General features: G+C 38.6%; 1 protein-coding gene across 1 annotated transcript; it reads right to left on the minus strand.

Moving 5' to 3' along the window:
• Window positions 1–7732: 7732 nt before the first annotated feature.
• Window positions 7733–8788, minus strand: LOC116568880 (heterogeneous nuclear ribonucleoprotein A1-like). The gene has a single exon (XM_032304629.1). It carries the CDS (start codon window positions 8706–8708, stop codon window positions 7746–7748), a length of 963 nt encoding a protein of 320 aa, XP_032160520.1. The 5' UTR covers window positions 8709–8788; the 3' UTR covers window positions 7733–7745.
• Window positions 8789–13787: the final 4999 nt, after the last annotated feature.

A 13787-nucleotide genomic window follows, 5' to 3' on the forward strand; every position in this document is an offset into this window, starting at 1 on the left:
TACTTACTTATTTTGAGAGAGAGAGAAAGAGAGCAAGCAGGGGGAGGAGCAGAGAAAGGGATCCAAGTAGAGTGTGCTAAGACCAGAGCCTGAAACAGGGGCTCGACCCCCTGACCCTCAGATCATGACCTGAGCTGAAATCAAGAGTCTGACACTCAACTGACTGAGGCACCCAGGTGCCCCAGACCCTTTAATCCCTGTATGTACCCTCTTTTACCACAAACCAGCTATAGATCTACTTCTGGCAAAGATGTCTTTAGTCTCCTCTTAATATATCTTTTTGATCTAATTAATGTTTATTTCCTTCTCAATTAAGTCATTTGCATTTCAGTAATTAAAGCATTACTCTGTTTGATTAGAAACCACAACCTCTTCACTTTTTCACTCTCATTAATTAAAATGCATCATGCTAAATAAAGCCATTTGGATTTCAGTCTGGGTGGGTGACATTTTAACAACCGCCCTTTCAACCTTCTCTCTCTGTCAATCTTGGCCATGTCCTACATCATAGGATGGCGAGAGGGCAATGGCCCTCTCCTGATAGGGAAATGGGCAGGCATGGAGCCAGGCAGTATCCATCACTGAAGTCAGCGATTTCTCTGATGCATGAGCCTTTCACTTGCCAATCAAACTGGATAAAGCTTTTACCTTGTAGGGTTATGCATGACCTTACTCGAAACACTAAATCATTTCTGAAGTCTTGTTTCTTACCCTAAGTAAACCTGTTCTCCCCACTTTTCAGGTCTATGAGAACTGTTCGCTCTCATATTAATAACACAGAAAGTGGTAGAGAAAAGCTGAACGGTAGGACATAAAAAAGTCACTTCTTTTAGACTAATGAAAGCAACCTGCTTCTAAAATCAAGGCTAGTCAGAGAAGACAAAAGCTTCTGTGTTATTACCTATTCTGTGGAAGTTACACATTGGCAAGTTTAAAAGGAACTTCTAACAATTATAGCTGCAGAGTAATTGACCTAACAGAAGCTATGGAAGTGTGTGTGAGAAAGACTGGATGATAGTTATACATCAGGAATTTCCAAGACATCACTTCTGCATAGACTGTGAAGTTGTACTAATTGACTTCCAAACTTTGAGTCTTCTTTTAAGATTAATTTTATGTTTAGAAAGAAATAGGTGGGGCGCCTGGGTGGCTCAGTGGTTTAAGCCGCTGCCTTCGGCTCAGGTCATGATCTCAGCGTCCTGGGATCGGGTCCCGCATCCGGCTCTCTGCTCGGCGGAGAGCCTGCTTCCCTCTCTCTCTCTCTGCCTGCCTCTCCATCTACTAGTGATTTCTCTCTGTCAAATAAATAAATAAAATCTTTTAAAAAAAAAAAAAAAAGAAAGAAATAGGTGTACAAAATTTAAGAAGTCAAAAGAATTCTGTAGGATTTGTATAGGGTGATTGCATCCCAGTTTTCCAGGGATAGTTCTAATTTAGACTTATCCTAGTGTAATTTTAATAGTGCCACCCTCTCACCCATTAAAAAAAATGACCTAACTGGATGAAAATTACTGTCTCAAATCCAACCTCATCCACTCCCAATTTCTATTCCCCAGGAGCAACTACTTTCAACTTATTTAGGATTTTTCCTATATGGTGTCAGGTTTCTAAACAAACAAACAAATGAACATGATTATACACTTGCTTCATTTAAAAATTACCTCTGAATTCAAAGACAGGAATGAGATGGGAAGGATGACAAACTGTAAAAGATTCCTGGAAGGTACATTGTTCAAAGATTTACTAATCTAAGAATAACTTTTTTTCCTGCACACTGTTGGGATTTTATATCCACCCAAATTCTCAACGAGGTATAGGGGTAGGAAAAACAATGTCAGGCCATTTGTGTTCCAAAGCTCCCCAGAGGGTTAGTTAAGGTTTTTGTCAGGCTGGAGACACAGACAGGCTTCTTCCTCTGCCCAGTCCTGCTTCCTTTCCTCCCTTCCACAGGTGTTGGTCTTTTTTTTTTTTTTTTTTTAAGATTTTATTTATTTATTTGGCAGAGAGAGAGAGAGATCACAAATAGGCAAAGAGGTAGGCAAAGAGAGAGGGGGAAGCATGCTCCCTGCTGAGCAGAGAGCAGAGAGCCTGATATGGGGCTCGATCCCCAGGCCCTGAGATCATGACCTGAGCCAAAGGCTTAACCCACTGAGCCACCAGGCACCCCCACAGGTGTTGGTCTTTAACAAACATCTTGTACCCGAAACTCCCTCTCAGCATCTGCTTCCAGGAAACCTCACCTACAGCAAATAGGTAATGGTTCGATAACTCAAAAGGTGCAAAAAGGGAATATGGTGAACCACCTGCCTCCCTCCACTGAGTTCTAGTCACTAGTTCTCCTTTCCAAGGTCAATCAGTGTAATGTGGCCAGGTTCCTGTGCATATTTCTGGAAATAATTTAAGCATATATAGGAAATGGGTGTATACACAGATGTATAGACATATATACAATTATTAGAAAATATATCAATTTCTTCCTTTACTAACAAATAGCAGCCTACCCTACAATTGTTCTATACTTTTTTTCCCCTATATTTTTCTTCCCTTCAGATATATCTCAGAGCTTGTTTGAAGACAATAAGTAAAAAGTATCATCACTGTTTTTAATGACTGTATGGTATTGCATTGTATGGATGTAACAGAACTTAGTTGATGGACATTTAGGTTATATCAAAGCTTTTCCTGCTACATGCAGTGCTGTACTATTGGAGCCCTTTGGGTATGCATGTGTGCAGGCAAAACTCCTAGAAAAGGAATTCTTAGGTCAAAATGCTATCCAATCACAATTTTGATAGATGTTGGAAAATTCCATTTATATCATAAATTTCCCTCCAATATATTCCATTTATTGCCTTCCATTTATATTGTACCAATTTATATTCCCTCAAAAAATAAATGAGAGGCTATTTCCCCATATACTTCCTTTATGTGTATCTCAGAATTAATAAAGTCCAGTATAAAATATAAGTAAAAGTAGAAAAGTTAAATGTTTGGATAAAAAATACAGAGGTTCTAATATTTTTTCCATGCCCTATTGGATCACCTTTGTGCCATGTTGGTAACACTTCACCCGACTTTGGAATCCAACAGCTTACTAAACTGCAGTTTTCTGAGATCAAGGATCAGACTTTTTCAACTTTGCCTCCCCTATGTCGAACATACAGTAGTGGTTCAATTATCATTTACAGAATAAATGAAGTCGTGGAAAAAAAGAATAAATTTGGTAAGCAATAAAAATAAGCATATAAAATCTCTCATTTCAATATGCATATTTACCACCAATATGTCTTTAAAAAGTTGTTTACAAATATATATACACAGTTTGCTATTGAACAACAGGTTAGGGGCACTAAACTCCCAAGCAGTCAAAAATCTGAGTATAATTTTTTACTCCCCCAAACCTTAACTAATATCAGCCTAGTGTTGATCAGAAGCCTTACAAGTAAACTAAACAATCAGTTAACAGGTACTTCGTTATTTTTATTATATACTGTATTCTTAAAGTAAGCTACATAAAAGAAAGTATTAATAAAACCATAAGAAAAGTACTGTACTGTGAAACATCCATGTGTAAGTGAACCCACACAGTTCAAATCTGTGGTGTTCAAGGTCAACTATAGCATATATTGGTAAAGTTTATGTGTTTGTGTATGACATTAAAATGTATCACCAGGGACGCCCGGGTGGCTCAGTTGGTTAAGCAGCTGCCTTCGGCTCAGGTCATGATCCCAGCATCCTGGGATCGAGTCCTGCATCGGGCTCCTTGCTCGGCGGGGAGCCTGCTTCTCCCTCTGCCTCTGCCTGCCCTTCTGTCTGCCTGTGCTCGCTCACTCTCCCGCTCTCTGACAAATAAATAAAATCTTAAAAAAAAAAATGTATCACCAAAGTGCTCAAAATTCTTTTTACCAATTCCATTTTTTACACACACATACACACACAAACACATTTTCTTTATCTATTCATCAATGGACACTTATGTCTTGGTGATTGTAAAAACTCCCGCATGAACATAGATAGGGGTCTAGTTATCTCTTTGAGATCGTGATTTCATTTCCTTTCAATATATATTCAAAACTGGAAATGCTGGATCATATAGTAGTTCTATTTTTAATTTTCTGAGGAAACTCCATACTGTTTTCCACAGTGGCTGCACCAGTTTACATTCCCATCAAAGTGCATGAGGATTCCCTTTTCTCCATTCTCACCAACACATGTTATCTCTTGTCTCTTTGATAATAGCCATTCTAATGGGTATGACATCATTTCTCACTGTGGTTTTTATTTGCATTCCCCTGATGATTAATGATCTTAACCACTTTTTCACGAACCTTTTGTCCATTTGAATGTGTCCTTTGGAAGAATGTCTATTCAGACCCCTTGCCCATTTTAATCAGATTGTTTGGGGGATTTTTGTTTCTTTTTTTTTCTTTTTCTTTGCTATTGGGCTGTATGAGTTCCTTATATATGTAGACTATTAACCACTCATCAGATATGTGGTTTGCAAATGTTTTCTACCATTCCACTGATTGCCTTTTCATTTTCTTGATCATTCCTTTTGCTGTGCAGAAGCTTTTTGGTTTAATGTAGTTCCACTTATTTATTTTTGCTTTTGTTGCTTATGCTTTTGATATCATACCCACAAAATTGTTGCCAGGACCAATGTCAGGGAGTTTTTTCCCATGTTCTCTTTTAGGAGTTTTATGGGTTTAGGCTTTAAGTCATTAATCTATTTCAAGTTCATTTTTGTGAGTAGTAAAAGGGTCCAGCTTCATTCTTTGTGAATTTTCCCAGCACCATTTATTGAAGAGACTATTTTTTCCCATTTGATTGTTTTTGGCTCTTTTGTCAAATATTAGCTGACATATATGCATGGGTTTAATTCTGAGCTTTCAATTCTGTTCTGTTGGTCAATGTGTCTGTTTTTATGCCTATACCATACTGTTTTGATCATTAGCTTTGTAATATAGTTAGAAATCAGAACATGTGATGTCTCTAGCTTTCTTCTCAGAATCACTGTGGCTACTTAGGTTCTTTTCAGCTTCCATAAAAATTTTAGGATTGTTTTTTCTATTTCTTTTTAAAATGCCACTGGAATTTTGATAGAAATTGCATTGGCTATGTACATGGCTTTGTAGTATGGACATTTTAACAATATTAGTTCTTCTAATCCATGAATATGGAGTATCTTTCCATTTACCTGTTTGTGTCTTCAATTTTTCATCATCTCATAGTTTTCATTACATATCTTTCACCTTGTTAGTTAAATTTATTCTTATGTATTTTATTGGTTTTGATGCTTTTGTGAATGTGATAGTTTTCTTTATTTCTTTTTAGATAATTTGTTAGTGTATAGAAATTCAAATAATTGTATATGTTGATTTTGCTTCCTGCAACTTTACTAAAGTCATTTATTAGTTCTAACAACTCTTCAATGGAGTCTTTAACATTTTCTACATATAATATCACATCACCTACAAACAGAGATCATTTTACTTCTTCCTTTCTGGTTTGGATTCCTCTTACTTCTTTTTTGTGCTGGTTGTTCTGGCTAGGACTTCCAGTACTATGTTGAGTAGAAGTGGTGAGAGTAGGAATCTTGTCTTTTTCCTGATCTCAGAGAAAATGTTTTCAACCTTCCAGTACTAAGTACATTAGCTCTAGGACCGTCTTATGTGGCCTTTATTATATTGGGGTATACTTCTTCTCTATCTAAGTTGTTCAATTTTTATTACGGATTAATGTTGGATATAATCAAATGTTTTTTCTTCACCTATTGAGATTATTATATGATTTCTATCTTTTATTCTGTTAATGTGATATATCACATTTGTTGATTAGTATCTGCTGAACCATTCTTGCATCCCAAGGATGAATCTCACTTGATAAGATACTTTTAATATGCTATGGAACTTAGTTTTGTAGTATTTTGTTGAGAATTTTCACAACTATATCTACCAGGGATATTGGCCTATAATTTTCTTTTCTTGTAATGTCCTTATCAAGCTTTGGTAGCAGGGTAATGCTGGCCTTGTAAAATAAGTTTGAGAGTGTTACCCCTCTTCTATTTTTCTTTGCAAAGAGTTTGAAAAGGACTGGTGTTACTTCTTCTGTAAATTAGCTTCATAGATTTCACCAATGAAACTATCTGGTCCTGGGCTTTTCTGTGTTATGAGGTTTTTGATTACTGATTCAATCTCTTTATTATTGATCTGCTCAGATATTCCATTTCTTTCTGACTCAGTCTTGGTAGGTTGCATGTTTCTAGGAATTTATCCATTTCTTCTAGGTTATCCACCTTGTTGGTGTACAATTATTCATTGTAGTTTCTTATATTCTTTAGTATTTCTGTGGTATCAATTATAATGTCTCCTTTTTCATTTATAATTTTATTAACTTGGGTCCTCTCTCTTTTTTCTTGGCTAGTCTAGCTAAAGATTTGTCAATTTTGTTCATCTTTTCAAAGAACCAACTCTTAGTTTTGTTAATCTTTTGTATTGTTCTTCTATTCTCTATTTAGTTTATTTCCACTCTAATGGTTATTATTTCCATCCTCCTGATTACTTTGGGTCTAGTTTGCTCTTTTTCTAATTCTTGAGGAACTAGTTAGGTCGTTCATTTAAGGTTTTCTTTTTTCTTGATGTATGCATCTATCATTATAAACTCTTAGAACTGCTTTTGCTGCATATCCTACATTTTGGTACGCTGTGCTTTCATTTTCATTTACCTCAACATATTTTTTATTTCTTTTTTGTTTCTTTGACCCATTCATTGCTCAGAAGTGTTCTGTTTAATTTTCACTTGTGAATTTTCCAATTTTCTTTCTATTATTTATTTCTAGTTCCATAATATGGTGATCAAAAAAAAGATAAAGATTCAAATCTTTTTAAATACTTCTTTTGTGACCAAACATATGATCCATTCTAGAAAATGTTCCATGTGCATTTAAGAAAAATGTGTATTCTGCTGCTGTTAGATGAATGTTGTTCAAATCACTGTTTCCTTTTTGAGTCTCTGTCTGGATGATCTACTCATTGTTGAGAGAGAGGTATTTAAGTCCCCCGCTGTTATTGCATTGTTGTTTATTTCTCCTTTTAGTTCTGTTTGTATTTGCTCTGTGTATTTAAGGGCTTTGATGTTGGTTGCATAAATATTTACAATTGTTGTATCTTCTTGATGAATTGAAACCTTTATCATTTTTATAATGATCTTGTCTCTTTTGACCATTTTTAGCTTAAAGTCCTTTTGTCTAAGTAAAGCTATGCCTGCTGTCTTTGGATTATCATTTGCTTGAAGTATCGCTTTCCAGCCCTTCACTCTCCATCCACATGTGCCTTACAGTTAAGTGAATCTCTACTGAGCAGCATATCATTGGGTCTTTTTTTTTTTTTTTTTTTTAAAAAAAAGGACACATTTATTCAGCGTCATGATCAGACTATTACATTTAGCAATCAACAGCATGGGTGCAAAAAAAAAAAAAAAAAATCTACATTAAAACCCTTTGTTGGAATGCTTTACACTTTCCACAGAACAGAAACTAAAATAACCTGTTATACAATTAGTCACAAATACAGTCCTCAAGTTTTTTTGCCCATACACATGAGTATTGTCTAAAGCATGTCTTCTTTGTAGCAGCTAGGCCCTGCCACCACTGTGCTTGGCTGAGTTCACAAATCTGTTGTAACCTGTAGCTTCCCTGTCACTTCTCTGGCTCTCCTCTCCTGCTAAGCTTTGTTTCCTGGCAGTAATTAAAACCTTCTGCCACTGCCATAGCTGCTGCTGCTGCTGGAACCACCATAGCCACCTTGGTTTCGTGGTTTGGCGAAGTATTGGCCTCCACCACCATAAGGGCCAGAGCTTCTGCCTCCAAAATTGCCTCCTTTCATGGGTCCAAAATTTGAGGATTGATTGTTGTAATTGCCAAAATCATTATAGCTTCCGCCACCTCCAAAGTTGCATCCATCATTACCAAATCCGTTATAGCCATCCCCACTGCCACCATATCCACCACCACCTCGACTGCCACCAAAGCCACCTCGACCACTGAAGTTTCCTCCGCGACCAAAGTTGTCATTCCCACCAAAACCACCTCCACGACCACCACCAAAGTTTCCAGAACCACTTCGACCTCTTTGGCTGGATGAAGCACTAGCCATCTCTTGCTTAGAGAGCGCTTTCCTTACTTCACAGTTGTGGCCATTCACAGTATGGTATTTTTGAATGACAATCTTGTCTACAGAATCATGGTCATCAAATGTTACAAAAGCAAAACCCCTCTTTTTGCCACTGCCTCGGTCAGTCATGATCTCAATCACTTCGATTTTCCCATACTGTTCGAAATAATCTCTTAGATGATGTTCTTCAGTGTCTTCTTTAATGCCACCAACAAAAATCTTTTTCACAGTTAAGTGGGCACCAGGTCTTTGAGAATCTTCTCTTGAGACAGCCCTCTTTGGTTCCACAACTCTTCCATCCACCTTGTGTGGCCTTGCATTCATGGCTGCATCCACCTCCTCCACAGTGGCATAGGTGACAAACCCAAAGCCTCTGGAGCGCTTGGTGTTCGGATCTCTCATTACCACACAGTCCGTAAGTGTTCCCCATTGCTCAAAATGGCTCCTCTGACTCTCATCGGTTGTTTCAAAGCTCAGACCTCCGATGAAGAGCTTTCGCAGCTGTTCAGGCTCTTTGGGAGACTCTGACTTAGACATGACGGCGGTGGGAGGGGAGACTTTAACGATGCTTACTCGGCGGCGTCCACAGGCAGAAAGGAGTAACCTAACGAACGTATCTCATCATTGGGTCTTTTTTTATCCATTCATTCTATGTCTTTAGATTGAAGAATCCAATCCATTTATTTTAAAAGCAATTATTGATAAGCAAGGACTTACTATTGACATTTTGTTCACTTTTTTCTGACTGCTTTGTAGATAGTCTTTCCTGCTTCTTCTCTTGCTGTCTTCCTTTGTTATTTGATGACTTTTTGTGGTAGTATATTTGACTCTTTTATCATAATCTTTTGTGTATCTAATCCAGATTTTCTTTTGTGGTGCCAAGAGATGCACACAAAATACCTTATAACATCCTATTTCAAGCTAATAGCAACTTTGGTAGCTCTTACACTTTAATTTCTTCCCCAATCTTACATTTTAGGTTATTGATGATATAATGTACATCTTTTCATATCATGTATCCAGTAACATATTATTGTAGATATGGCTATTTTTAATACGGGTTTTTGAACTTTTAAACAAGAGTTGTAAGTAAATTATGCACCACCATTACAATATTAGAAAATCTGACTTTGACTATGTGTTTACCATTACCAGTGACTTTTACAGATCACTTGTTTTATTATGTTAATTAGCATCCTTTTATTTCACTGCAAAGAATGCCCTTTGGCATTTCTTGTAAGTCATATCTAGTGGTGATAAACTCCCTCAGCTTTTGTTTCTCAGGGGAAGACTTTCTCTTCCCTTTATAAAGTGTAGCTTTGCCAGGTATAGCATTCTTGGTTGACAGTCTTTTTTCTTTCAATATTTTAAACCTATCATACCACTCTCTTCTAGACTGCAAAGTTTCTGTTCAGAACTCTGCTTACGGTATTATGGGGGTACCTATGTATGTGACAAGTTATTTTTCCCACTTTCAATATTCTTTGTTCCAAATTTTGACAATTTAATTATAATATCTTAATGTAGCCCTTTATGGGTTCAACCTATTTGGGGTTGTTTAAACCTCATGAATCTGGATGCCAATTTCTCTCCCCAAATTTGGGAAGTTTTCAGCCATTATTTCTTTAAAAATGACTTTCTGGGGGTGTCTTGGTGGCTCAGTCAGTTAAGCGTGTGACTCTTAATTTCAGCTCAGGTCATGATCTCAGGGTTGTTACATTAAGCCCTGCTTTGGGCTCCACACTCAGCAGAGTCTGCTTGTCCCTCTCTCTCTTCTCCTCCTCCAATTCACTCTCTTAAATAAAATCTTTAAAAAAAGAGAGAGAGAGAGAGAGAGAGATTTTCTGTCCCCTTCTCTGTCCATTCTCCTTATGGGATTTCCATTTTACTGTTTCTCTTGATGGTATCTCATAAGTCCCGTGGGCTTTCTCACTCTTTTCAATTCTTTTTTCTTTTTGCTCCTCTGACTGGATAATTTCAAATACCCACCTTTAGTTCATGGTTTCTTTCTTCTGCTTAGCCTGCATAGTCAAGTATGCTGTTGAAGCTTTCTATTAAATTCTTCAGTTCAGTAATTGCATTCTAGTTCTAGGACTTCTGTTTAGGGTTTCTATGGTTTCTATATTTTTGTTGAACTTCTCATTTTGTTCATGCATTATTCTCCTGATTTTGTTTAACTTTTTGTTTGTGTGTTCTTATAGTTCACTGAATTTCTTCAAAGGATTATTCTGAATTCTTTATCAGACAGTTCATAGATCTCCATTTTTTAAGGGTCAGTTATGGAACCTTTATTAGTTTCCCTTGGTCATGTTTCCCTGATTCTTCATGATCCTTGATTCCCTGCATTAGTATCTATGCATTTGAATAGCAGTCTCTTCTTCAATACTTTACAGGTTCACTTCAGCAGAGAAAGACCTTCACTAATCAGCTCAGGTAGACTGGATGGGTCAGCTGGCACAATCTTTGAGCAAGTGGGCTTGCTCTCAGGATCTCTAGTTGAACGAGGCCATTGCTTATGCTCTGAGGATAGCGGGGGGAGGGGGAGGGTGCCACTGGCTGAGCTCCAGGATAGGCCTCCTGGCTGAGCTACATGTCAAGCAGAGTTGTTGGCTGGGCTCTCTCATGGAGTGGGGCTGTTGGCTGTGCTTCATAGTCAGATGTGGCCCCTAGCTGAGCTCTGCAATCATCTCTGGTCAGGCAAGGTCACAGACAATGTTCCATGGTGGGCGATGCCACTGGTTGAACTCCATAGTCAGACAGGGCTATGGGCTGAGCTCTGCAATTGTTCCTGGTTGGATTGGATCTCAAGACTGTGCTTTCCAACTGGATGCTGCTGCTGACTGGCCTCTGAGTTAAGGTGGGACTGCAGGCTGAGCTTCAGGGTTGGACAGACCTGTTTGGTTCCTATGAATAGGTAAGGCCACAGGCCCTGAAATGGGGCAAGACTACAAGCTATGCTTCATGATTAGGTAGGCTGCTGGCAATGCTCTATGGTCAGAAGAGGCCTCTAGCTCTGTTCTGCACTTTGGTGGAGGTAGATAGTGTACACTGAGGTCTGACATGATCACCAGCTGGGTTCCCTGTTAGGCAATGCCATGGACTGGGTCCAACAATTGGGTTGGGCTATAGGCTGGGCTCCACACTGGGCAATAACATAGGCTTGACTCCCTAAGGTCACTCTTTACACTCCCTGGTTATATGGGGTGGGGCCAGAGTTATACTTAATAGTTGGGCAAAACTGCTGATTTAGTTCCCTGCCTGTGCATGGCTGTAGGAGGAACTCTGTGGTTGTCTGGACTTCCTAATCAGGTGGGATTGGAAGCTATATTCAAGAATTGGGTGGGGATGGAAATTTGCTTCCCTGCCTGGGGTGAGGAGGCATAGAACAGACTCAACAGCTGGTAAAGCCTGTTAGCTAGGGACCCAAATCAAGCAAAACGGCCAACCAATTTCCCTTCCAGACAGGGCCACTGGCTAGGATCTCTGCTTAAGCACTACTGCAAGCAGGAATGTGGTTTGCCAAGTTCGGAGCTTTGGTTCCTATAAGCCTTACCCTCTTCATCTCTATCTATCCCCAATGGTTGAGCCCCACAGATTCTCCCAGCCATCTCTGTGAGGCAAGACCCAAGTGAAGCAGGGGAAGCATCCCACAATGCTCAGAGGCTCGATGTTCATCTAAGACTCTGTATTTTTCCCCACTGGTAAAACCATGGGCCCTGGTGGGACCTCAGTGCCTCCAGGCATGGAGGGGTAATACAATCAGAGTGCAGTCACTCCTTCTACTCTCCTAATGATGTTCTTCTCAATCTCTTTGTGACATGGATGTGCTTCAGCCTCATCCCAGAATTCTGTGATTTTCACAATGTCTTGTCTATGGATAGTTGCTAGTTGGGTCTTCTTATAAAAGGGGACTGAAGTGAAGAGTGGCCTATGTCACTGTATTGATTATGTCACTTTTTCAGTTGTGTTTAATTTAAATAAATGCTGTGGTGCTTTAGATCTCATCATTTCTTTTTTATTCAACAGTTTTTCTTTCCTGTGTGTGATACAGTATGTATAGTTAGAAAAACAGAAACCAAACTAGGCATTTCAGCAGAGGGAATTTAATGTAGAAAAGTGATGACAGAGATGTACTGAAAGAACAAAACAAGAATAGAAAAAAATAATAATAAAGACAATAGGCTGGGGAAGCAGAGGATAAATTAGGGGTTATCAAACCCTAGAAGTTCATGAATCTTATACTCTGACCTGTGAGGGAGGCTCTCAAACACACAGCAAAATCCAGGCCTAGAATAGTTGCTGGAAGCACAAAAGCTGAACAAAGATTCTGGACACTGAACAGTGCTGGGGACACACTGGAGTTCAGTCCTACGAGGAGACTGAAGGGACTTTGGTGAACATTCTGGCCATTCAGCTAAGGCCCTTTTATAAAGGGACAGTTGGGGCCAAGTTGAAATAGACCCCTTAATAAATCCTAAAACCAAGTCTCATACATGCTGGTAATTTAACTGCCTGCCAGAACAAAACTCAATACTCTTTCAATACCAATAACATAATCTAAAGGATGATTCCAAAGTACCTTACTTGAAAAAGTGACAGAGGTAAAACCCAAACCTAAAGGAAATTTAATGGAGTGACCAACATCAAACCTACCAATGAGTGTGAACTAAAACTATACCATTATACTATGGGCCAAGTGTTTCTAGGAATCAAAGATTTCCTAGGCACAAAAACATATCAAAGAGATTTTTTTTAAGATTTTATTTTTATTTATTTATTTGACAGAGAGAGAGAGAGGGAACACAAGCAGGGAGAATGGGAGAGGGAGAAGCAGGCTTCCTGCTGAGCAGAGAACCCAATGCAGGGCTCGATCCCAGGACCCTTGGATCATGACCTGAGCTGAGGGCAGACTATGACTAAGCCACTCAGGTGCCCCTCAAAGAGATTATAAATAGTTCCCCACTACAGTGTAGTATTAATAAATAAACCAAGTTATAAAATATAATAATAAAAAAGGCTTTCCCTATTTTCAAGACTCAACAAGACACAACTGGCTTAATCCAAAGGAAAATATTCAACCCAATTCAAAAGATTTACTCAGCACCTACCTAGGTGTTTCCAGAATTATTCAGTCCACTGGCATTGGTTCCAAGGAGGGAACACCCAAACAATTATTCTTTTCATGAGCATTTAAGTGCCTATTAGGTACTAAGTACTAAAGGTATGCGCTGGGAACCAAAATGAATCAAAAAACACTATTCCTGCTTTTTAGGAACTCCTATATTATGGAGACAGGTAGACATATAAACCAATAGGTACTGCAATATAAGTGTTGTAATACAAGAGGCAAGCAGTAAAGGGGAAGACATGAGGGTGCATTTAATTTTCCACAGAGAAGAAAGGAATATCAGGATAGCAGAGAAGAGCATAGCTTTGATGTCCAAACAAACATGGATCATTTTTGTATATGTCAAATGAGAATAGTTTCTACTTCAGAGGGCTGCTGTGGGATTTAAAATTACATACAGCTACACACACACACACACACACACACACACACACACAATTCTATCATAGCACCTGGCACATAGTATGTGTTAAATAAATTACCATTGC

The sequence above is a fragment of the Mustela erminea genome, chromosome 11 (genome assembly GCF_009829155.1).
Source record: "Mustela erminea isolate mMusErm1 chromosome 11, mMusErm1.Pri, whole genome shotgun sequence".
NCBI classification, from domain to species: Eukaryota; Metazoa; Chordata; class Mammalia; order Carnivora; family Mustelidae; genus Mustela; species Mustela erminea.